The following is a 27638-nucleotide window of genomic DNA, read 5'->3' as shown; positions in this document are numbered from 1 at the left end:
TTTGGAATGTCAATAAGTAAAAGCAGATCATTGTCATCCAGCAGGTCTCTTGCAACCTCACGACATTCCTATGACCAAATGGGAGATTATTTCTATGGATTTTATCACTGGGCTACCTCTTACTTCTCAAAGACATAATGCCATTCTGGTAGTAGTGGATAAATTAACAAAAAGTGCCCATTTCATTCTCGTAAGAGATACTTACGAAGTTGCTGACATAACGTGAGTATTCATAAATGAAATTATCAAATTTCATGGAGTACCTAAGAAGATTATATCCAATAGAGACTCACGATTCACTTCAAGATTCTGGACTTGCATGCAGTCAGCCTTAGGAACTCAACTAAATTTAAGCACTGCTTACCATCTTGAGACTAATGGGCAAACAAAAAGGGTAAATCAAGTACTTGAAGACATGCTGAGAATGTATGTTATGGATCACCAATCACACTGGGAAAAGTACTTACCCTTAGTCGAATTCACATACAATAACAGTTACCATAGTTCGATTGGAATGCCTCCATTTGAATACGTATACGGCAGACCTTGCAGAACAACAATAAGTTGGGACAGGTTAGAAGATCGAGTGATAATAGGACCAGAAATAATCCAAGAAATGGAAGAGCAGGTAAGACAAAATAGACAACGATTAAAGGAAGCACATGATAGAAAAAAGAGTTATGTTGATGCTAACAGAACTTCTAGGAAGTATGAAGCAGGGGATTAGGTTTTCATCTGCATCAAACTGAATAAAAGTACTATTCGTTCTAAAAAGGGACAAAGTTGTCACCCCGATTTATTGGACCATTTAAAGTCATGGAAAGAGTTGGACCTATCACCTATCATCCTGCCCTGCCACCTCACTTGCATAAAATTCATAATGTATTTCATGTATCTGTATTAAGACATTATATAGCTGATCAATCTCATAACCTTCAATGGAAGGAACTGCAGGTATCGGATGAGGGAATTATGTTGGTCAAACCATTACGTATACTAGAACGTAGGGTTTGACAGCTCGGGAATCATCTGGTAGACCAAGTTAAGGTCTAATGGGACAAGTATAGTCCTAGACCAGCTACTTGGGAGGATACAGAGGACATATGTCAAAGATACCCTAATATGTGTCAATTTTGAAGAACTTTAAACTATGTTTAGTATATATTTACTTTACTACAAATCAGAGACTCAGAACCATTTTGAATGATCATATATAAACGTGAATTTTTATGACATAATATATGTTTAAATTCTACTGGTACATGGATACCAAAATGAAATATGTTATTGATCTTACTAAATTATAGTTGTCAAAGTAAATTTTAAGACATTTAAATGATTTTACTTCTGATGGGAATTAAGATATTATAATTATGTTTTATTTATGCATGCCAATATGATTGAAGGGATAGAAATAAAAAAAAAAAAAAAAAATTACATTTTAGATGAAAGTCAATGACATGAATAGAATATGGAAAAATATGTTATACTGTAGTTGACATATGTGATTTATACATAACATATTTTGAATATGTTAATGCACATTTTATAAGTGCATGGACAAGTGTATGATTGCAGATAATATCCCTTACAAAAGTGACCATGTGATGACAGAACCTCAGAACAATTAAGGCTCGAAGAGATTCTATGATATGGTATTAACCCTAATTCTATTGGGAGCGGTGGAGGTGTTTCCCACCGTTTATCCTCCGAACCCTAGGGTCATGGGAGGACTGTGCGAATCACGATCCCCTAGACGTGTGATGATGACTGTCGAATGTCTACTGGGAATCAGGTCAGTATAATCGATGCTATCATCCTTAGAGTTTATGAATGGTTAGGTCAGTAAAAATGACGCCATGGCATACTCCAGTAGAGGACAGATAGGATGGGAGCAGAAGAGATTAGGAAGGATAGGATTATTTTGAATAGCTTGGGAACCTGGTTAGGGCAAGGCATAACCATTAAAATTATAAACCTAGAAGTATTCAAAACACCAATTTTTAGTATCCTTACATTAAATAAGAATTTAACCTCGATTTACAATCCTAAGAAGAATATACTAATTGCTATCATAAGTAATCATGTAAAAAAGAAAAATCCTCTAACTTCGAGACGAAGTTGTTTTGAAGAGGGAGTGTATGTAACGACCTATCTATAAATATAGAGAAGACAAGAATAATAGCAGGCATACAACGCATGCATATAATAGTTGCATATGCATGTGTTGCATACACTGCACTAGTATTTATATATACTAAATTAACTATAAGTACTAAATACCATGACACTTCTTCGGATAGAGGTTCTACTCATCCATCAACACCCACATTGATTAATGTATGGGTAAATATTAAAAGAGAACTATATAAATTATATATTCCATATTATTAATAAAAATTATATTAATAAATTAATAATATAAATAAATCATATTAATAAATTAACAAAATAATTTTTAAAATATATATAAGAAATTAAAAGGGGCACTAAGTATAAATTCATTATGTTTATATTAAATGAATACTTTAATAAAACATAATGTGACATATATACGTGACGTTTAAAAGAGATAAGGGAGATAATATATAACAGAGGAGCGTGTCACCATCAAACTGAGCGGTGGGCGATAGATGGAAGAGCGGACACTGCCAAGCAATAGGATAAAAACCACGGATCAGAGATTTAGAAGGGGGGAACGGAGGGAAGAAAATTAGAAGGAGGAGGAACATCATGTATGAAAATCATCAACAGGAAGAGCTTGAGTTTTTCTGAGGCTCTGGGCATAGGGGAATAGTCGACTTCTACTAAGAAGCTTACTAGATTGAGCAGCCAGGTTCTGCTCAGTTTGGTTGGGTGGATTTGATCTTTTGGTAACTGAAGCAAGGAGTTGGAGTCATCATCAAATGCAAGGGCACAGGTATGTACCCTCAATATAAAATTTCCTTCACTGTTTTTACACCTGTTCTCATGGCCTTGACAATTATTTGATGTACATTGAAATATTAATTAATGATACATAAATATATATATAACCCTAACTTTGAAATATTAAACTTTTTCTTAACTATGCAAAAAAAACAAAGATTTCATTAAAAAAAAAATTGAAAATAAAATAAAAAAAACACAAACCTAAAAAGAACTTAAAAAACAAACATCTCAGAGAGAAAGAAGAAGAAGAAGAATAAAACTACTTCAAAAATTGTTAACCAACATTTAAAAAATAATTATCCATACTTAATACATTAGAAAATTTAAAGTGAGAAAAATAAGCCCCCCAAAAAAGGGGTTGATGATGCATCAACATTTTTTGAAATCAACATGAAATTAATTAAAAAAATTGTCCATACTTGATACATAAGAAAATTTGAAGTGTCAAAAATATACTCCAAAAAAAAGGTTGATTCTGAATCAACAATTTTCAAAATCGAATGATTTTTTGCAACCTCTAAAAAAATGAGAACTCGTTACAATTCCCATTAAGTTGGTAACTTTTTTTATTCCATCTATATGGAAAATTTTAAGTTAATTGAATTAGACTAAGTTAATGGTTTCAACCTTGAAACTATTTTTCAAAACCAACTCAATTTTATTGATCATGGTGTTATTTTCCACGTAAAATGAGTTGAAGAAGGGAGAGACAATTAGCCTTTCTTGATGGTCTGCAAGCTATTCACGAAGATATCAATGCTCTATAAAAGACTAACTGACCCAACAAACAACCTGGACACCCTACCGCAAGTGGTGCTTCCACCCTGCAATAGTCACAAAAGAGAACCTATAGATCAAGGAGCCAATCTCAAAGAAAAGACTTGAACAAGAATAATAGTGATGTTGTTGGAGAAGGCGATGATGGAGATCATCCAAAATTTAAACTGTAAAAGACTTACATTGGTGGAGTAAGTGCTAAAATGAAAATAATTAACACCCATGGCTCACCAAAATATATCGATGTCCACATTATGGAGATTGATGATATTGATGAAACACATGAAATTCCAAATTGGGAAGAAAGGTAGGCACTAGAAATCCATTTAAGTTTTAAGAAAATGGCTCAATAAGAGCCAATTTGTTTTGATATTGAACCAATTTCATTGCAACATGCAATTTATAATAAAATTTCAAATAAATTATAGTGTGAGAATATGAATGTTAAATATTGTAAAGTTATTGACAAGGTCAATTAAATAATAGATATTAAGAGAATAAATCCTTCTATGTTGTTTGAATTCCAATAGGCAACCATGGATGCTTTAACATATTTGATTTCTAAAAAATAAGCAAAGAAAGCAATATTAAAACAAAGAATAAAAGAACTAGATATGGTTTTGTTACCAACACCATTTTGTGCATAACCTATGTCTATGGTGAGACCAACCCACATTGCAGTAGGCATCCAAGAAACTAGTTCAAGGATTAGGGTGACATCAAATTTACTAATTGTAATTTGATAATATGTTTCCAACAATATTAATAAGAGAAAGGATGCAATATTTGAAGTATGAAAAGTGGCCACAGATTCAGATAATCAATATGTGATTCAAGAGCATCATTACTTCCAAAGAATCAAGGTTGTGGAAGACAAGTGCAAAAAATGGATTTCAACATTGAAAAGGAATTCTAATTCATATTTTATAAATAATCTTAGTTTATTTAATTATTACAGAAATTATGAGTCATAGTTTTAGAAAATATATGGATAGGTAATATTTTTTCCATAAGGAAAAAGAAACTCTACATTGAAAAGCATGAGTGATTTAAGGAATAAATCATGGAGTGGTTTATGGATCTAGGAAAAATCTACTTTCTTTCTAAAAGTTATATTTAATCATTGTAAGTCTAAGGGTAAAAATAATGGCGAAGGGAATGTGAAATCAGACCATAGAGAGGATAGAGAGAACGATAAGTTTTGTGTAGAAGCATATGTATTGATTTTAATGAAATAGAATTTCATGATAACTATATTGTCTTTGTCTTAATGGAACAATCCTAGTTCGTGTAAAACCTAGAATTGGCAGCATATTAAGGCCTATATGAAATCTGTGATCATTAGGAATTCTATCTTGCATGTATATCTGGAATTAATTATAGATAGGTAGATATTGGCATACAAAGGAGATAAACCTTGTATATTAATTTTTAGAAACAATTTAGGAATGAATTCAAGTTAAAGAATTCAAGGAAGGAGAATATAGAGCAGTCACATGTGTCTATTAAGTTATAGGTTTCGTTGGAATGAGAGAAATGTTCCTAGCTTATATCAATGGAAACCAAAAAACATGGAACCTGTACAACAATATGAACAAAGTGTAACAAAGAGATCAACTTGTAAATCCAACTTGGTAATTGATGGTGACTCAGAGAATATCTAAAAGGAAGTCAACTTGGGATGCTAAAGTTGAAGGGTAGTGATAAGGTACCCTAAATGAGTTGACATAACTTTCATTGGGCAGCTTCTATGCTAAGGAGATGTGTACATGATTACAAGCATGTGAAAGGAGTTAGATATGGAGAATTGTTGAAAGCAGAAAGAAATAGATTGATCGCATGAGTACCACTAAGGATACTCTATTGATGAAATAATCACATATTAATGTCGTTATTTACATCTAGCTTAGGCTTTTGAAACCAACTCCTCGTAGTGGTAGCTGACACCCTGATAAATCCTAGTCAGAATACATGCCACATAGCAAGGTGTGGTGATTATAAAACTACTAATAAAAATAGCTAAGAAAGTTGTCATAGAAGTTAAAGAAACAACATGCTCACAATCACGTGGAAGCAACATCTACTCCATTCATGTCTATATAAATAGCTTACTGGGTGTTCCAGATCGCACATATATAAAGACAACCAAGAGATTTCCTTTTTTGTATGCAATGTGAATCACTTGTATTGATGAATTTCAATTGCAAGGAATCAAACCATGGAGAGTCAGCATGCCTGTTGTGTTATGCATTGAGAAACATTGCAACACCACAACAAAATTTCCTTGAAGATATGATCATCTGAAAGGGGAAGTTGAAGATGGAGGAAAATGAAATTTTCCTACAAAAAAGTGGTATCATAGCTAGAGTGCTCTTTGGAATTTGGAATAGAGAGGTTCAAGTTCTTGGCGAATAATTTAGGAACACAAAGATGTCCTTTAAACTTACCGAGGAATTAAATTTGCAATATTTGACGAGAAGTACCCTTTGAAAGAGTAAGTCAACGTTTCAAAATTTTGAATAATAGAGAAGGGAAGCAAGAAGAGAACCTGTAAATTTTGAAATAGAGGATTTTCAAACATGAAGATAATTCCATCCAAAGATATAGAGCTAGAAAGAATCAATTGAAGGTTGGTAAGTGAGGAATATGGAAGTTACTATTTTTGGATTTGCAAAATAATTATGTATATTCTTAATAGCTAACAACTCCAAGGAGTGAATGACAATAGGTCATAGCTTTGAACTTTTGACAATGAGAGCAAGTGAGTAAGATCTTTGAAAACAGAAGAAACTGAGCCTATATCAAATAAGATTTGGGAAAATATGATTGAGGTAAAATCACTTTTCTTTTCAATTTATATAGAGAATAAAATATGATTGAGTTAAAATCACTTTACTTTTCAAATTATATAGAAAACAAAGATTGTTGATTATAGGATGAATTTTAGAGAAGAAATATTGGAATTCTACAGGGATATGGAGATAATTTCTACTTTGGGAGGAAAGTAGAACTATGTTCTTAGGATAGGAATGACATTGGATGGACTGTGATAGTAGGCAATAAGGGTTAAGCAAACTACAACAACAATATGCATGTTTGAATGAATTCAGACAAGGATGTATATGGTCTTTATGTTTTCAACTAATTTGTAAACTAAATGGTTGATTGCAAGTAGAAGTAATGAGGATGATTATATTAGGATAATTGTAACCATGAACAACTAAATTTATAGAAAAATTGTGGCAAGTAACTTGTTCCAACAATAGGTTGGAAAGAGAAGTAGCGAGTTAAGTAAATACAACAACCAAGAGAGAGAAAGGAGTGCTCAAGGAGGTTTTAAATGAGAGAGCCATAGACATACCAAAAGGCTAAGCTATGAGAATTCTTAGTGAGGTATTGGATGACAATTCAATGCAGAGGGATTGTTACAAGGGTTTTGTTGCAACTCATACTGAGCTAGAGAGAGCTCACAAAGGGAGAAGCGAAATGACTACTCATAATAATGAGAGTATAATCCACAGGAAGTTAAGTGATGAAAGGTTTAAGAGGGTGTTGAGATAAAAGTACAGCTAAATATATTAATTCAAATGCTACAAGAAGGTGAGGAAGACCAAATATGTAGAGAGATTCTATGGAAGAAGGTGAAATGACACGAGTTACAGGTGAAGTTGAAGCATGTCTTTCATGCTTGGTTTAGGAGAGAACTCAGGGAAGTAGAGATGGAAGTTCACTATTATGAACCTAGAAAAGGACCAACCCTTGGAGAGGAGGATGAAGAGAATGAGAGATTTATTGCAAGTCTCGTGAACTATTGTGGAAGTTCATATCAACATGTTGATTTGATGTCTTAAGCATTAAAGGAGGCCATTGAGCCTTATCATTTTAAATATGATAAATTATGTATGGTTTCAATTTTTAGTGAAGATGGACATCCATCTACAGTTGTCACAAAAATCATTAATGCATGTTGACTATGAATTTCATCCAAAATCATGGTAGACATAGGTCTAGGGAGTCTGGAAAATCACAAAGTGTTTTTTACCCCAGACCCTAAGGTCTTAATGGCTCACACTACATGGTGCAAGAATGTTGAACATAAATAGTCACAAGACAAAACAAGATTATCCAAATACCTTGAGATGGCATTTTTTTTACATGCAGGCCTAAACTTGACATTTAACGGTATAATATTGGCTTCATAAAGGAATATAGAGTGAAGACTTTAAATCAACAAAGATGAATTCTATGAATTTCATGGTGCCTTTAAATGAGAAAAAAGGTGATTTTATTTTTAGAAGCTGGATTTTAGAGGAGTTTTGAGATAGCATTAAGTAGTTAACAAACAAACTGAAGGAAGAATGGGAAAAGGGTAGTAAACACATTGTAAATTTGATCACTAAAAACAGAAATAAAATTCCCATATTTAGGAATACTTAATAATTTCACACACAAAAGAATAGTTTCCCTGTGTTTGAAGAATATATTTTTCCATCCTTGACCTCTAGTAGATAATTGAGATAGTTTTAAAGGGGAAAACTAAACAAAGTATAGCTAGACATGCTCAGTATTCCTAAAACCTCATGGCCAATGGAAAAAATGTCAAGCAATAATCGAGATTTTGGGAATGATGGTGAGAAAATGATGAGAGTAATGGCAAGTGTAAGGATCCCCATCAAGGATTTTCATGTTACATAAGAAATTGGCACATGGATGCCAACTTGGATTGGTAATATCATGGACCACCAATAGTTCTAGTCCTAGGTATGCCACATATGCAATACTCATTTGTCTATTATAATTATTGACACAATCAGTACATGAGATTTAAAAGAAACCATTAATACAATGGCATCAAGATGGATAGTGCCTTATGGGGCATTTAAGGAAAATTTGTAGTGGGAATTGCAAGCTATTTCGCAATCAATAAGCTTAGAAAAGTTGTAGGATGACATATGTGGAATGGAACGTCATTGTGATTTTCCTATATGGACATAGTCATCTCCAATCAGGCCCTTAGGTCATATTTGCTTCTTCTTTAAATTTTATTCTGTAATTTTTTTATTTTTTTATTTTTTTTAATGTTGTTTTAAAATTACATTATTAAAATCTTCATTTTTTAATCTTTTTAATGTTATTTTTTATTTTCTTTTGAATTTTAATTATTTTTAATTTATTTATTTGAATTGATGTTTTTTTTTAATTATAAATTTTATGTTTCTTTGGGTTAAATTTTTTGTTTTAATTTTAGTTTTTTCTATATTGTATTTTATTTTTTATTTATATTTGTATAGTGATTTTCTCTTTGACATTAAAAAGTTGTTTTGGTTAATTTTTTTTTTTAATATACTATGAGTATAATTTCCTATGATAATAAAATACAAACTTATATATATATATATATATATATATATATATATATATATATATATATATATATATATATATATATATATATATATATATATCGAGAGAGAGAGAGAGAGAGAGAGAGAGAGAGAGAGAGAGAGAGAGAGATGGTATTAAAGAAGTTATTTGTGAATGTTTCTATAATAATGACAACAACTAGATCTAAAGTTGCAATTGGACCCTCTATGAATGCTACTCAACAAAATTGAACTAATACCTACAGTAAAAATCAAGCAACTGACACCTCAAAATCAATGAAGAATGTTAAAGAATGGAAGAGGGCATGAGATGAAAATAAAATTTACTTTTCATGGTATATTGAAAATAGACAAAGAAACAAATGGGAACAAATATTTCTATATTGTACTAAGATTCGATATAGTGAAAATTATGAGGTAGTTAGCAAGGTACGCGTTATGTATTTGATGCCTGATACATATATTTTTTATGTTTCTGTACAACTTCAATATTTTCATTTTTCTTTTTTATGTGTTTATACTAATTTACCTAATTATGTCTTTTGTACTTGATGATTAGGTACAACGCAAAAAGAAAGAAATTCCACAACAATTGACAAAGACCAATTGCAATGCAATTTCATTCAACAGAAAATTGATGCCAGTAAAGTTCTTCTAGATGCAATGCAAGAAGTTGGTTTGAGGAGACATGATTTTAATGTATCACTTATGGGGAAAAAGGCAAAGGAACCTCACCACTATTAGATGGAATGATTGGAAAGGGATACTTTGGGTGATTTGCAGACATCAAAGATCTAATAAGAGAGGAAAAAAACCAAATTGAAGCATAGAATACTATGGAAAAAGACAATAATAAAGCTATAGAAGATGATAATATCATGAAATATATGATATTGTTGATTAAATTTAAGTTACGCTTGAAAATCAAGCTCGATTTTGAGAACTATTCATTCCTTATACTTGTAATGTTTTGACTTTGAGTTTTATGATAAGAATAAGCATTCAATTATTGCTTTTAGATGTTTAATATCTTTGCTATCTAATTTTCACTTTAATTTTTGTGTGCATCATTATTTTTTGAAAAATAAAAACTTTCAAAATTACTATTATTTGACATAAAATTCATAAAACTACTAATTTTTTTAATTTTGTTTCTCAATTTTTCCCATAAAAATCATTTATTTGACATGTCACTTTTAGCTAAAAAAGTCCAAAAATGTGTATTTTAATTATATCTATGTTCAAAATAAGTATTTTTTTGTCAAATGTTTAAATTTTTTTCTTTTTTTAGTGACAATTATTTGATGTACATTGAAATATTAATTAACGATACATAAATATATAGAAAATCCTAAATTTGAAATATTGACATTTTTTTTTAACTATGCAAAAAAAAAAATATTTCATTACAAAAAAAATTGAAAAGAAAACCGAAAAACACAAACCTGAAAAACACTTTAAAAACAAACATCTCAAAGAGAAAGAAGAATAATAAGAATAAGACTACTTCAAAACTTGTTAACCAACATTTAAAAAATCATTATCCATACTTAATACATTAGAAAGTTTAGAGTGACAAAAATTAGCCCCCAAAAAAAGGGATTGATGTTGCATCAACACTTTTCGAAATCAACATGAAACTAAAAATGTCCATACTTGATACAAAGAAAATTTAAAGCGTCAAAAACATGCTAAAAAAAAGGTTGATTCTAAATCAACAATTTTCAAAATCGAATTATTTTTTGCAACCTCTAAAAAAATGATAACTTGTTATAGTTCCCATTAAATTGATAACTTTGTTTATTCCATCTATATGGAAAATTTTAAGTTGATTGAATTACAATAAGTTAATGAACCTTGAGACTACTTTTCGCAACCATCTCAATTCTATTGGGTATGGTATCATTTTCCACGTAAGATAAGTTGAAGATGGGGGAGACAATTAGGTTTTCTTGATGGTCCTCAAGCTATTCACGAAGATATCAGTGCTCTACAGAACACTAACTGGCCCCACAAATAACATGGACACCCTACTGCAAGTGGTGCTTCCACCATGCAATATTCACAAATGAGAACCTATAGATCAAGGACACAATCTCAAATGAAATACTTGAAGAAAAAGAACAGTGATGTTGTTGGAGAAGGTGATGATGGAGATCATCCAAAATTTAATTTGTAAAAGACACACGTTAGTGGAGTGAGTTCTAAAAGGAAAAGAATTAACACCCATGGCTCACCAAAATATATCAATGTCCAGGTTATGGAGATTGATGATACTGATGAAAAACATGGAATTCCAAATTGGTATGAAAGGTAGGCACTAGAAATCCATTTAATTGTTAAGAAATTGGCTCAATAAGTGCTAATTTATTTTGAGATTGAGCCAATTACATTGCAACATGCAATTTATAATAAAATTTCAAATAAATTATAGCGTGAGAAGATGACAAATATTATCAAGTTATTTACAAGGTCAATTCAATAATAGATATTAAGAGAATAAATCCTTCTAAGTTGTTTGAATTCCAATAGGCAACCAAGGATGCTTTAACATATTCAATTTCTAAAAAATAAGCAAAGAATGCAATATTAAAACAAAGAATAAAAGAACTAGATATGGCTTTGTTACCAACACCAGTTTGTGCATAACCTATGTCTATGGTGAGACCAACCCATGTTGCAGAAGGCATCTAAGAAATTAGGTCATGTATTAGGGAAACATCAAATTTACTAATTGTAATTTAGTAATATGTTTCCAACAATATTAATAAGATAATTGATGCAATATTTGAAGGATGCGTGGCCACAAATTTAGTTAATTAAGATGTGATGTAGGAGCATCCTTACTTCCAAAGCATCAAGGTTGTGGAAGGCAAGTGCAAAAAATGGGTTCCAACATTGAAAATGAATTCTAATTCATTTTTTATAAATAATCTTAGTTTGTTTAATTATTATAGAAATTATGAGTCATGGATTTGGAAAAGATATGGATAAGTAATAATTTTTCCATAAGGAAAAATAAAATCTACCTTGAAAAGCATGAAAGATTTAAGGAATAAATCATGGAGTGATTTATGGATATAGGAAATATCTACCTTCTCTCTAAAAGTTGTTTTTAGTCATTCTAAGCCTAAGGGTAAAAAAATGGACAAGTGAATGTGAAATGAAGCCATAGAGAGGATAGAGAGAATGAGAAGTTCTGTGTAAAAGCATATGTATTGATTTTAACGAAATAGTTTCATGATAATTGTATTTTATTTGTGTTAATGGAAGAATCATGTTTGTTTAAAACCTATAATTGGTAGGATCTTAAGGTCCATGTCAAATCTGAGACCATTATGAATTATAGCTTGTAAGTATATATGGAATTAATGATAGATAGGGAAAATTTGGTATACAAAGGAGATAGACCATGTATGTTAATTTTTAGAAACAAGTTAGGAATGAATTCAAGTCAAATAATTCAAAGAAGGTGAATATAGAGAAGTCACGTGTGTCTATAAAGTTTTGGGTTTGGATGGAATAAGATAAATGTGCCTATCTTGGATCATTGGCAACCAAACAACGTAGAACATGTACAACAGTATGAAAAAATCGTAACAAATAAATCAAATTGTAAATCCAACTTGGTAATCGATGGTGACCTAGAGAAGAGCCAAAGGGAAGTCACCTTGGGAAGCTGCATTTGAAGGGTAGTGATAAGGTACCCTCATAAACGAGTTGAAAAAACTTGCATTGAGCAGCTTCCATGCTAAGGATAAGTGTACATGATTACAAGAATGGGAAAGGAGTTAAATTTGGAGAATTGTTGAAAGAGGAAAGAAATAGATCGATGGCATGAGTACCACTAAGGATCCTATGTTGTTGAAATCATCACATGGTAATGTCATTCTTTACATCTAACTTAGGGTTTTGAAACCAACTCCTCTTAGTGGTAGTTGACACCCTGATAAATCCTAGTCATAATACATGCCACATAGCATGGTGTGGTGATTATAAAACTCTTAATAAAAATAGCTAAGAAAGTAAGCGTAGAAGTGAAAGAAACAAAAAGCTTACAGTCACATGGAAGAAACATCTATTCCATTGATGTCCATATAAATAGCTAACTGGATGTTCTAGATCACAAATATCTAAAGAGGAGCAAGATTTTTCCTTTTTGTATGTGATGTGAATCACTTGTATTGATGAATTTAAATTGCAAGGAATCAAACCATGGAGATCCCACATGTCTATGGTTCTCTGCATTGAGAAAAATGGCAACAACACAAGAAATTTTTCTTGAAGATATGATCATTTGAAAGGATAAGTTGAAGATGCAAGAAAATGGAATGTTTTTCATAAAGTGGTATCATAGCTAGAGTGCTCTTTGGAATTTGGAATAGAGAGTTTGAATTTCTTGGAGAAGAATTTAGGGACACGAAGATATTCTTTAAAGTTACCAAGGAAGTAACTCTCCAAGATTGAGGAAAAGTACTCTTTGAAAGAGTAATTCAAAGGTTGAAAATTCTGAATAGTAGAGAAGGGAAGCAAGTAGAGAACCTGTACAATTTGAAATAGAGGATTTTCAAACATGAAGACAACTCCATCCAAAGATATAGAGCTGGAAGGAATCGATTGATAGTTGGTAAGTGAGGAATATGGAAGTTACTATTTTTGGATTTCCAAAATAATTATGTATATTCTTAATAAGTAACAACTCCAAGGAGTGGGTGACAATAGATAATAGCTTTGAAGTTGTGACAATGAGAGCAAGCGAGTAAGCTCTTTGAAAATAGAGGAAACTAAGCCTCAACTGAATAATATTTGGGAAGATATGATTGAGGTAAAATCACTTTTATTTTCAATTTATATAGAAAAAATATGACTAAGGTAAAATCACTTTGATTTTCAACTTATATAGAAACTAAATATTGTTGATTATAGGATGAATTTCTAAGAAGGAATATTGGAATTATTGAGTGATATGGAGATAATTTCTACTTTCGGAGGAAAGTAGAACTATGTTCTTAGGATAGGAAGGACATTGGATGGACTGCAATATTAGAGAAGAAGGGTGAAGGAAACTACAACAAAAATATCCATGTTTGAATGAATTCAAAAAAAAAAAATAAAGGTATATGGTCTTTATGTTTTCAACTAATTTGTAAAATAAATGGTTGATTGCAAGTAGCTGTAATGCAGGTGATTATATTAGGATAATTATAACCATGAACAATTAAAGTTCTTGAAAACTTGTGGCAAGGAACTTGTTCCAACAAAAGGTTGGAAAGAGAAGTACTAAGTTAAGTAAATGCAACAACCAAGAGAGAGGAAGGAGTGCTCAAGGAGGTTCTAAATGAGAGATTCATAGAGATACCAAAAGGATAAGTTATGAGAATTCTTAGTGAGGTATTGGATGAAAATTCAATGGTGAGGGATTCTTACAAAGGTTTGGTCACAAATCATAGTGAGCTAGAGAGGGATCACAAAGGGAGAAGAGAAATGACTATTCATAATCATGAGAGTTTAAGCCATAGGAAGTTAAGTGATGAAAGGTTTTAGAGGGAAGTTGTTGAGATAAAATTATAGATAAATGTACTAATGCAAATGCTACAAGAAGGTGATGAAGACCAAATATGCAGATGGATTCTGTGGAAGAAGGTGAAATGACACAAGTTACAGGTGAAGTTGAAGCACAACCTGCATGCTTGGTTTGGAGAGAACTCATGGAAGTAGAGATGAAAATTGACTATTATGAACCTAGAAAAGGACCAATCCTTGGAGAGGAGGATGAAGGGAATGAGATACTTACTGAAAGTCTCATGAACTATTATGAAATTCCATATCAACACGACGATTTGATGTCTAAATCATTGAAGGAGGCTAGTGAGCCTTATGATTTTAAATCTAATAAATTATGTATGGTTGCGAGTTTTGGTGAAGATGGACATCTACTACAGTTATCACAAAAATAGAGGAAAATTATAAGTTGAATTATGTTATAGTTAAGAAGAATAAGGAGTGCCTTTACAAAATATGAAAGGAAGGCATCACTAAAAACATGTGATGAAGGAATACGAGGAAACATAGTCTCAGAAAGGTATAATTGAAATCTATATACAATTTTGTAGTGCAATTACTAAAGGACATTTGCAGGAACCTATTAATACAACTAATAGGACATATTTAGCTCAGGAAGACAACCAAAAGGAGGATAGTGATGAGGAAAGACATACAAATGAAATACTCATAAGGGATGATGAAGGTATTATGCCTAAGAAAAGATATGTTGGTTTCAAGGAAGAAACAAAGATCTTAGAGAAATGGTTGGCAGAGAACACAAACTTTTAATATTAGATGGAGGCTATAAATTCAATTTAAGGTAATTTTACTAATTTGTTTGAAGAAAATTATTTCTTATAGGATAAATTAGAAAACCATAATATGCATATTCAATTGAAAGTGGCAAAAGAGGAAATTGTCTTAGAAGACAATAATGAAGAGAAAGCTACAATTCATGAGTAGTACATAGTGAATCAAGAGTATAAACTAGTATTTGGTAAGAGTCTTGAAACTCTTATGCATAAGGAAGTATGCAGTAGCAAGAAATTCATGAAAGTAAGTCTCAGTAGTAAAAGGACAAAGTTAGATGAAGAAATTGACAAGTTATGGATGCTAATGAAGAGGATAATTAGGAGAAGGTACAACAAGAGGAAAGGGATAGCCAAAAACAAAGTGCAATTGACTGTGAAGCTTTGCATCATCAAGGAAAGTGGACAAGAGAAGCATAGTATTTGGAATCATGAAGAATTTAAGGAAAAACGATTGGAAAGATAGCAACATGCTCAAAATAATGGACAACTACAACGCAAGGTTTGGGATCTTGGAGAATTCAGGAATAAATGGAAAATGAACAAGAGGTCATGAAATTTTTCTACATTGGGAGTATGATGCAGGAGCATCCTAACTTCCAAAGCATCAAGATTGTGGAAGAGAAGTGCAAAAAAGGGGTTTCAACATTGAAAACGAATTATAATTCATTTTTTGTAAATAATATTTGCTTCTTTAATTGCTATAAAAATTATGAGTCATATTTTTAGAAAAGCTATGTATCAGTAAGATTTTTTCCATAAGGAAAAGGCAAATTTGCCTTGAAAAGCATCGAATATTTAGGGAATAAATCATGGAGTGATTTATGGATCTAAGAAAATCTACTTTGTTTCTAAAAGTTGTATTTATTCATTGTGAGCCTAAGGGGCAAAAAAAATGGCCAAGTGAATGTCAAATCAGGCCATATAGAGGATAGAGAGGACAAGAACTTTTCTATGGAAGCATATGTACTAATTTTAATGGAATAGAGTTTCATGATATTTGTATTGTCTCAGTGTTAATGGAATAATTATAGTGTGTGTAAAACCTAGAATTGGTAGGATCACAGTGTTTGTGTGAAATCTGAAATCATTATGAATTCCAGCTTGTAAGTAAATATGCAATTAATGATATATAGTGAAAATTGACATGCGAAGGCAATAGAACCTACATTTTAATGATTGGAGACGAGTTAGGAACGAATTCAAGTCAAATAATTCAAGGAAGGCAACTACAAAGTAGTCCTATGCGTATATTAAGTTTTGTGTTTGGTTGGAATGAGAGGAATGCACTTAGCTTGGATCATTGGCACCCAACAACACATAACCTATACAATAGTATGAACAGAGTGTAACGTAGATATCGAATTGTAAATCCAACTTGGTAATTCATGGTGACCTATAGAAGAGCCAAAGAGAAGTCACCTTGGGAAGCTGCAATTAAAGGGTAGTGATAAGGCACCCTCGTAAATGCATTGAAAAAACATATGTTGAGGAGCTTCCATGCTGAGGAGCTGCATATATGATTACAAGTGCATTCAAGGAGTTAAATACGAAGGATTGTTGAAATACTTAAGAAATAGATCAATGACATGATTGCCACTAAGGATCCTATGTTGTTGAAATTATCACATGGTAATGTTTTTCTTTGCATGTAACTTGGCATTTTGAAACCAACTCCTCGTAGTGGTGGATGACACCCTCATAAATCATTGTCCTTATTATATGGTTTTTGGGAGCCAAATCCCTATCCTTAAATGGATGAATATGTTTTAAATTTCTCGAATATTACAAACTTTAGTTAGGTACTTGTATATTTTCTAAATCTTCCACAAATAACTATCAAGAGTTAATGTCTAATTTAATCCCTAGACATTGAGTTTAAACCTTGACATTGCAAGGGTGTAACTCTTTCATCCTAATGATCTTGAATGAAATTATCATTTAAGGTTCTCCAAAAATGAATTCCAATATCATTTTCATCTATCTAAAAGTATGATTCTTTACCTATGATTGTGCTGGAAAATTCATGGTTTATAATTTTATTTATCTTTATATTAATGTGTACGATATTATTATAAATATTTGATCGCTAGTCCTATTTCAGGCCCTTTCTTTTTCTTGTTTGTCCCCAATCCTAGTCATATATTTTTTCTTCCTATTTATTCTTCTTTTATGTAATAATCCTTTGCAAAAGAGGAGTGTCACCTCTATAAAAATCAGGGGGCAGTGATTAGTTTCCTCAACTATCATCATTATGATTTGGTCATTCTTAATAATCAACTATTCCCAAAATTTTCAAGATAGAAAGCATGCATGGTGGTTCGAAGCACATCAAGACTATAAAATTAGCAACATGTAAGCATTTTAGAAAGAACACATGAATAGTACCTTCCTAATGACCCAATTTTCATTTTTGAAGCCATCATTATCTTGCAAACACCCTCCAAACCACTCATTTGACTACTTAAGTGTGATGTATACATATAAGATGAGACATAACATATAACACATAATTAATAAGCATATAAAATGTGAATGCATCATTAAATTTTTTGATATAAATCAAACTCTTACCTTAATTTGAATTCCATATCAAAAAAATGTGTTCAAATTAAGCCTTAATAACACATTTATATCAAAAAATTATATTAATGAGAAATATATTTAATTTCTTATAACTTTAAGATTAAATAATTACCCAATGCATTTGATTGTAACTTAATACATACTCATTTATGTTATTAATATATAATCTAAAATTTTATACCTTCCATTTTTTTTTAATATTTACTGATAGAGTTCAACCACATAGATGGCCTTACCTCCATAGCTCAATGCCAAATTTAAGTACACATATTTATAAGCTTAACATTCTTGAAGCTTGATGCCACACATGTGGAGAATTCTAAGCACCTAGGGATAAAGGTAACGCCTTAAACATTCATGTGGAGAATTCTAACCACCCAGGAATAGAGATAATGCCTTAAACAACTACACGAGACCTAAATCTATCATTAGTCTCTAAGGATATGGATGTCATTTGGATGCTCGAGTTATTGTGGGTATCGAAGAGGTAACATATCATCAAAGAGGTAACGTATCATCATAGGAGAAAATTTGTATCCTTAAACTTCAATAGGCTTGTAACAATTCAACAAAGGTTACAATATATGAACTCAATATACTAAAACTTTCTAGATTATTATTTTCTTGAGCATGTTGTTTAATTTTAAAATGAATATTTTAAATACTTGATAAATAAAAAATTAGCATGAATTTATATATATAAATATAAAGCATTAAGTAAAAATAAATATTTATTATTTAATATAACATAAAATATAAAGCATTAAATTACATCAAATTTTTGGTATTTATTATAACATATCAAATGATTGTTATTTTTATGTTTATTTTTCTTAATAAATTAAATCAATATATTTATAAAAAATAAATAATTATTTTCTATTTAAATTTTAATTAAATTAAAATTATATAGAGAAAATTAACATAACCCTGTACAAGAAGAACACGGACATGTATGAAGTTGTATTTTCATTGAAATTGATGAACATAAAATATATAATATTTATAAAAACTTTATCAAAGACTCATGTTATATATATGAAAGAAAGAAATATTATATATAATTTCTTGTCAAAACCTCAACTTTTATTTTTTTATATATATATATATATATATATATATATATATATATATACCTTGTGACTTGCAATTTATAAAATTGTATGCATAAAGCCACAGTAACTTGTATGGTCATCTGCTGAAGCCTATGCATAGATGTATCCACTGATTATCTCTTTATTTATTTATGCATATATCCGTGCAACAGAAGTCGAATTTTGTGGTAATTCATTCTAAATTTGAGGTAAGTTACAGAACTAAACCTTTCCATAAAAAAAAAAGTATTTCACATAATCTATAGGATATGTATATTAAACAACTACACAAGGTAGTATTGTGACAATTTGGTGACATTAATGGCGACATATCTAAAAACAGTAGTACTAAGTGAGCAATAAGCCACAATGGCCCTATTACAGGTATAGGCTCAAGCCATAAAAACGACAGACATTGAAACGTTGTTGTAGAAGTAATATTTTACAGAGAGAAAATACTGATTGATCTCCCTATTATTCAATTCGTTCAGCATATACGTAATGAAATCTGCTGAAATTATTTATATAAGAAACTGCAAAACATACAGTGCATCTACTTGCCATCAAACCGAAAACCTTCGAGCTTCGGCTCTCTGAATGTACTGTTCATGTTATCATATTCTCTGCCGCCATGGACGAGAGATGCTGTATCGGCCATGGCGGCGTAAGTCTTTCTAAGACATTAGGGGAGGAGACTCTGCGCAGGTTGTAAGATGACACTGGCCGCCGGAGGTTGAACTTTGAAGCAAAGTTGAACCCTGAGACTTGCCCATAGCTATCCGTTCCTTCATTATAAAGGCGGCCAATAGCCGCCATTGACGGAAAATATGAGACAAAATTTAGAAAATGAAAGGAAAGTTGCAGCTGGAATGTTAGCATGCCCCGGACGAAACGTCTGTGTATTTTCGCAGTGGACCAGTAATAATTATGCTCTATACATTCATTGTTTGTAAGCGAAGCCAAGTCAAGTCAAGAATGGTGGGCAGGCCTCCACGTAAACCAATCCAATTAAATAATTAATTGCGATTAGATGAAGCGTTTTTTTCATTAGGTAGGTAATGCGTAGTCTAATGCTGCTGGGAAATTATGGAAATTTTGGTAATATTATGATAAAATTAGGTATAGATTTTTGTAAATTTATGTTACAGTTATTAAATTTCAAGATTTTCGCTGCTATAGAAATTTTTGATAGAAATTTTTGATAGTGCTAATTTATTTCCAGCATCAAAAACATGATTCAATCAAAACTACTGCAAAATTTCTTAAAATTTTTTACCTAAATTCCCACCATTTTAAACCATCCCAACAATTCTTCAGCCTTCTTAGCCTACTTCTAATTAATTTAGCAAATGAATCGCCTTTGCTTCTTTCATGCAAAATGCAATTTAAAATTAATTGCTTAGCCGTTAAGTCACTTGAAAGGACAAGACAGTGTTGTTTTGAAAAAAATATTTAAAAAGTAATCATACGATTTTTAATTATCCTTAAAGTTTCTAATAACGCGTCATTTTAATTATATATTTATAGAACATCATCTTAATTATTAATTTCTTAGATATTTTATTATAATAAACCTTTTAATGAAGAATAAGAAACGTTATTTTTAAGAACCTAATGTGTATTAATCAATTTTCCCGTCGACCGCCTTTGTTCCTTTCAATCGCAATTTTAAAATTAATTTTGTAGTGGTTAAGAAAGTTTGGAAGGTAATCATTATTTGTCTAGAAGGTTCCAGTAACACTTCATTTTAATTATATATTAATATAAATTTATTTTATTTTTAAATTATAAAATATTTTATTATTTTAAATTTATTAGTTTGTAGATTTTTTTAATTTAATTTAATAAAAATATTATATCTGATTTAAATTATATTTATTTGGGATAATTATATAAATTTTAAATTGAATGATTGATGATAAAGATATAGATATTAATTTATAATAAACATTAATTTTATATATATTTTATTTTGCTAAAATTAAAAAAAAAAATCATAAAAATTAACTAAATTATAATTATATTATTATTAAGTAATTATAAAAAGAATTAATATATGTTAAACATATATACATTTGGAGCTGAGCCGAAGACACCTGTAGCGAGTGTATGTGCAGGGATATGGAATCAAATTGCAGCAAAATGGAGGGTGACAACTGGTGGCTATATGATACATGAAGGCCATGTACCTTTTGCAGAGCCAAGACAAGCCGAAGACACCTGTAGCAAGTGTATGAGCAGGGATATGGAGTCGAACTGCAGCAAAATGGAGGGTGACAGCTGGTGACTATATGATACATGAAGGCCACGTACCCTTTCATGAGTCTACTTCCTATCTACCATTTGTTTTTTCGCCTTTCATGAATATAGGACACCTGTTCCTACATCCACCTCCTGTGTCGTCTTGCTACTGGATGTGTCATATCCCGACATGCACACCCCATGCCTATGTATAGGTAACAGCTATAGGGTTTTCGACTTTTGCTGCATTTTTCACTTGTCATTTTTTTCAGAATGTCCCTGCCCCGGAGGGACGTCACAGTCTTCCATCTCGCACTTTGTCTCATTTCTCACTGAGACCTCACTATCCAATGTCCCCTGTTATTTCTGGACCTAAGTCTCATTTACTGTCTGATATATCTTTTGGGTCGTCTTCATTTTTTTGGATTTCAGAGAAGTGGAGTGGAATGCTGCTGTTTTCGCTCGGGTGGCTCGTGTTTCTTCCTGCGAAGGCTCGGCTCTGGCGACCATAGAGTTTTCCAATGAGGTAAGGAGTCTATCAGGCTTATATTCATCTCTCTTTTATGTTAATGTTTATGATTGCGGGGAAATCCAGCTCCCTATTCAACATCTACTATTTTCTGTATTCTGGCTTCCTAAATGGACTTTGCATGCATCATTTAGATATGTTAAGGGTGCTGTATTCCTCTTATGAATTTGTTTTTAGAGGCTGAGGTTTTCGACGTGGGAAGTAGCAAATGTCTTCTATTGATTTTCACAGATTTTTGGAAGGTTTTTTCTCTTTCTTACTGAGGGTTTCCCGTAAATTCACTTACATCCCATCCAACATCTGCATTATCTCTAGACCATGCGTAGACTTTAGTTTCAGAATTGGACATTGGTGGTGCACTTGTAAGGGATGTATCTGTTGCTGTATAAACCTTCCTAATTTCTCTTAAATCTGAAGTTTCCCTGATTATCGTCTGAAATCCTCAGTCTTCCGAGTGTTGCATGTCCGCTCTCTCCTGTCACCTGGTTTTTCTGGGCCAGAAAACCTTCCCGGCTCGCGTTTCTATTTTCCAAGGCCGGTTTCTGCATTAGACCGGGATTCAAATTTTCCGGGCTTCATCAAAGATTGTATTTTAGAAGATAATGTCAGACCTTTTGGTCAGTAGCAGCCACCGTTTTTTGAATTTTCTCCTTTTTGCCTTATCTTTTCCCATGCAGACGTCACCTTTCTTTATTATCTGACGGCCTTTGTCTACTTTGGAACTCGTTTTCTCCTGGAAAGCGTGTTTTTTTATTTTTCGAGGTTTCGCCTGTCAGTTTTCACTTTATGTGAGCTTATTCCCTCCCTCTCTTGGCCATATCTTCCCTGGGCGTTATGTTCAGTATGTGTCAGTTTCTATTTATGACCCGATCTGGAAAGAATCTGTGTTGGATTTCTCGATCCACTAACTAAGTCGGGGTGTGTGACGTCTTTATCTTTTTGTGTTTTGGGCATGGACCTTTTCTCGGATGCATCGGCCACGGAGGCTATGGTACGTGCCACTATTCTGGCTGAGGCCTGCCACGGTGCTGCTATCCCGTCTAGTGATTGGCAGTCCACGCTGGCTGATGTGGTGGTCCGTCCCTCTCTGCCAGCTGATGAACTTGGCGGTGATGACCTGCCACATTCAGGGAAAGTGCGGGAAGGTGGCCAAAATGATTATCCACGGAGGGATTTTATAGAGGGTGAACCATCCAATCGATGTAAAAATAACCTGAAACCTGTCAAAACCATTCCACCACCTTCAGCAATTAAACTTGACAGCATCTATCTAGCCGACCGCATTGCGAGTCTCCAAGAACGTGCCCTGGTGGGTCGATGGCATTTTCTAGAGATGGATGAAGCCCAGATGCGTAAATGGCTTGGGCTTAAATGGAAATCATTGTTGGGTTATATTCCTCAAATATCAAAACTCATGAAGGATTGGTATAGTTTTCATTTCATGAGCATTGAAGATCTAGATATTATTCAGAATCTCCCATGGGTCCATGGAAAGAGTTTTCTTGTGCTTCACAAATGGTACATTGGTTACAATCCTTTGAGGAACACTCCTTCAAACAACCTGATATGGGTCAAGCTTCCTGGCCTTCCTCTTGAATTGTGGTCGAAGGAAACTCTTACTGAGATAGGAAACGCTATAGGAAGATGTGTTTATGTAGATCCTAAATGTCTCGGGGAAAAAGACAAGCGTGTGGCATGGATCCTCATTGAAAAAGCTTACAAGGGTGGGTTTCCTTATCACATTGAGCTATCTTGGGGAGACTTAAACATATATCAGAGACTGGACTTCTGGGGAGTCCCATTCAGATGTTCGGCATGCCATAGAACAGGTCATTTAATAAAAAACTGTCCTCGTTGACCTGTCAAATTTCATGGTCGGACGCATCAAGGAAAATCCCAGCCAACATCAAATAGGCATAAGACAAAGTCTCAATTCTCAGGTATGTCTTAGCTATCATCTCCAATTTGTTTATCTCCCATTGAATCTGGTGGTCCGATCAAGGTGTCTATCCTTGGAGATAATTTCAACTGGACTCCATCTTCCCTATGCAAGTTAAACTCTCGGGACCTTTCTTCCCCTTCATTAAATCCTCCGAGCCACTGTATTTTGCCTGAATGCTCCAGAAAGTCAGCTTCCCCGCTCGGTCAGAAGGCTTATAACCAGATTTCCATGCCCCCTCCGGAAGCCCCTGCCAACAAAGAAATTCTTCCCCCTAATCCATTTCCCCATCCATTTAATGATTTTACTGTGGATTCCCATGTTACATTTATCCCATCATCCTCCCCATCCCCCCAAAAAAAAAACTTCTTCCATTTGAGAAAGGGAAAGAGCCTTGCGTATCAGCTACTCCTCTAAACTCCCCTGTGTCTTCACCTGTTAATTCTGTAGGTAGCGACCTTGATTACCTTCTGAGTAAAAAATCGCTTGAACTTCGTCCCCTAACTATTCATAAACCTGGGAAGCCTTCTCCTCCTCACATAAGTCCAAACTCTGCAAAAAACATTACTGTGAGGAGGAAAAATAATAGGGGTAGCAGACATTTCAGGGGCAGGATGGACTCTGCTGGTAAAGGAATCTGCGACCTCTCTCTTATTGATGTTCCTATCATTGATCTATCTGAGAACGGGCCTCTTAGAGCAAGTTTTCCTGAGTAGAACCCATCATGACTCACATTCTTTCTATGAATATCAGAGGTCTCGGGGCAGACCATAAATTTTTGGCCCTGAAGAATCTATTTTATTCGGCCCAGCCTAAAATTATCTTAATTCAAGAAACCATGCATAGTGCTCCTGTTTCTATTTCCTACTTCAGAAAGATGTTCCCTACCTGGTATATTGTTGCTTCTAAGGCTATTGGTCTATCTGGGGGACTGGCGGTTTTATGGGACCCCGACTGGATTAGGGCTAAGGCATATAAATGTTTTGTTGGCATCCTTATCTCTACTTTTATTCGGGGCCAGGACTGTCCTATTAATATTTTGAACATTTATGCCCCATACAAGAATAGGCTCCCATTCTGGGAAAAATTATTTTCATCAGAAATATTTGACATTGAGTATTTGATGATTGCGGGGGATCTGAATGTTACTCTAAATTCTGAAGAAATATGGGGGAACAGTAGGAAAAAAGACCCACTTGCTGATCATATTAAATATGAGTTGTTGCACCGAAATCTTGTTGATATTAACCCTCCCAGAATGCAACCCACATGGGACAATGGAAGGATAGAAGGGGCATATATTGCTAAAAGACTTGATCGATTTATACTTCATGTTAGCATCATTGATAGACTGGGTATGCCGATCTCAAGCATTGGAAATTGCTTTATATCGGATCACAGACCAATATCTCTTAGTTGGAGGGAAAAGGGATTTAGAAAAGGGTACCCATTCAAGTTTAACAGATCCTGGTTAGAAGATCCTGAGTTCAATGATCTTATAAAAAATTCTTGGAATGACTTATCTCCTCGGGATAATATGCCCCCTTATATGACTTTTAGGGATAAACTCTCTTCCATCAGAAAGATTGTTAAAGAATGGCAATACAAGAAAAGACAACTTAACAGATTGGCTCTCCGTGAAATACAATTGGAGTTGGACAACATTTCTGGAGTTTTGGCTGCTCACTTGCTTCCATTTCATATGAGATGCCGTATAAAAGAACTTGAAAGGAAAAAGCAAAAGATTCTGGATCAGGAAGAAGCATCATGGAGACTGAAAAGCCGGGCTATTTGGCTTAAAGAAGGTGATAGGAATACAAAAAATTTTCACAGGTTTGCAAGCTCCAGACGTGAGAAAAACACTATATGGAAGATAAATGATGGACAGGGAGGCTTTCTTCACTCACAACAAGACATCTCTAATGAGGCTGTTAAATTTTTTGAAAATCAATATAAGAGATCTGGAGATAGTAGGATACAAGACATTATATGGGGAATTGACCCTTATCCTCAAATGTTTGATGATGCGCAAAATGAGTGCCTTTTCCAGCCAATATCAGAGGAGGAACTGTTAGGAGTCATGAAATCTTTCAAGAAGGATAAGTGTCCAGGCCCGGACGGCTAGACGATTGAATTCTTTATCCATTTCTTTGACCTTATTAAACATGATCTGTTGAGGATGGTTGAAGGTTCTCGAATTTCAGGTAGCATACATCAGCTCACTTCTTCCACTCTAATTGCACTCATTCCAAAAAAACCAGAAGCAGCCTCCTTCTAGGATTTCAGGCCTATTTCTCTCTGTAATATTTCATTCAAAATCATTTCTAAAATCATTGCTGAAAGAATTAAGGACACTCTTTCTAGATATTTAACTAAGGACCAGCATGGTTTTCTAAAAGGAAGGAATATATTGGATGTTGTTGCGAATACACAAGAAAGTTTGTTCACCATGCATACTAAAAAAAGTGAAGCAGTCATACTAAAGATTGATCTTCGAAAGGCATATGATTGCCTAGACTGGGGTTTCATGAGATGTCTACTTGCAAAAATTGGTTTGAATTCTAATATGATAAACTGGATCATGGCCTGTGTGGAGCAAGTTAATTATGCCATCATTATAAATGGGCTACCTTCCACTTATTTCCTAGCTACCAGAGGTCTGCGCCAAGGCTGTTCCCTATCCCCTTTATTATTCATCTTGGCTATGAACTCTTTAAGTCTCCATATTAACAAGGCGGTTGGGGAAGACAGGTGTCGTCCATTGAAGATTTGCAGAAATAATTTTATATCCCATAATTTATTTGTAGACGACATCCTTATTTTCGGCATGCTATGCAAACTTACCTGGGTATGTCTGCATGACATCTTGGAAAGGTTTCAAAAAGCCACAAGTTTTCAAATAAATGAATTAAAATCATCTTTCTATCATAATGATGTAAATTTGGAACTTATCGAATGTCTATCTTCTCTTTTTGGGATAGAGGCGCGGTCCATCAAGGATGGAATGAAATACTTAGGATTTTAATTAAAAGCTAATGGATATTCTAAATCGGACTGGCAATGGATCCTAGACAGGTATTATAAAAGAATTTCTGGGTGGGAATTCAAATGCCTCTCCTTGGCAGGCAGAGTTGTTTTAGCTCAATCGGTTTTGACTCAATTAGCTGTGTACTGGGCTCACTTATTCTTTCTTCCTGCCAGCATCATTCATATGATGAACAAATTAACTGCAAACTTTATATGGGGTGGTCAATCGGAGCAAAGAAAATATCACCTATCTAGACTATCAGATATCACCTTGCCAAAGAAGTTAGGAGGATGGGGCATTTTGCACCTGAGGTCTTTTGGAAAGGCACTAATTTGCAAGTCTCTTTGGAGAGGTATTTTTGGGGAGGGTCCCTAGAGCAATACCATAAAAAATAATAATAATAATAATAATAATAATAATAATAATAAAAATAAAAAAAAATATGGCCAACAAAGATATTACTTACTGGTTCAGGTTGGGAAAGATTGGATCCGCTTACGGATCGGCAATATGGATGAGTTTTCGTAAGGTCGAAGCTTATTTCTTAAAAAATTTGGTATGGAGTCTCCAGACTGGTAAAAGGATCCTCATTTGGATTGATTCGTTCTTGAGCGAAGGGGGATGATATCATTTTGTCTGAGATGCTTTTAAATTTCTTTCATAGAAAAGGTTACTTTATTTGGCACAAGCTTATTGTAGCATGGTAGGGCCCTTTCCCTCTTTGGAAGGATGCCGAGAATATGGGGATGTCTGGTGATTTGGCTTGATAGTGGGAG

The 27638-nt window shown here is 33.2% G+C and overlaps 1 protein-coding gene across 1 annotated transcript; it reads left to right on the top strand.

Moving 5' to 3' along the window:
• Nucleotides 1–24672: 24672 nt before the first annotated feature.
• On the top strand, nt 24673–25959 carry LOC149190542 (uncharacterized). Its single transcript, XM_089410541.1, has one exon. The coding sequence runs from the start codon at nt 24673–24675 to the stop codon at nt 25957–25959; it is 1287 nt and encodes a 428-aa protein (XP_089266667.1).
• The last annotated feature ends 1679 nt before the right edge of the window (nt 25960–27638 follow it).

This window comes from Pinus tabuliformis, chromosome 3_1, assembly GCF_031772625.1.
Source record: "Pinus tabuliformis cultivar Carrire ecotype Pingquan chromosome 3_1, CPIR1, whole genome shotgun sequence".
In the NCBI taxonomy this organism is placed as follows: Eukaryota; Viridiplantae; Streptophyta; class Pinopsida; order Pinales; family Pinaceae; genus Pinus; species Pinus tabuliformis.
The sequence above is the reverse complement of the archived record's forward strand: the minus strand, read 5'-3'. Positions and strand labels throughout refer to the sequence as shown.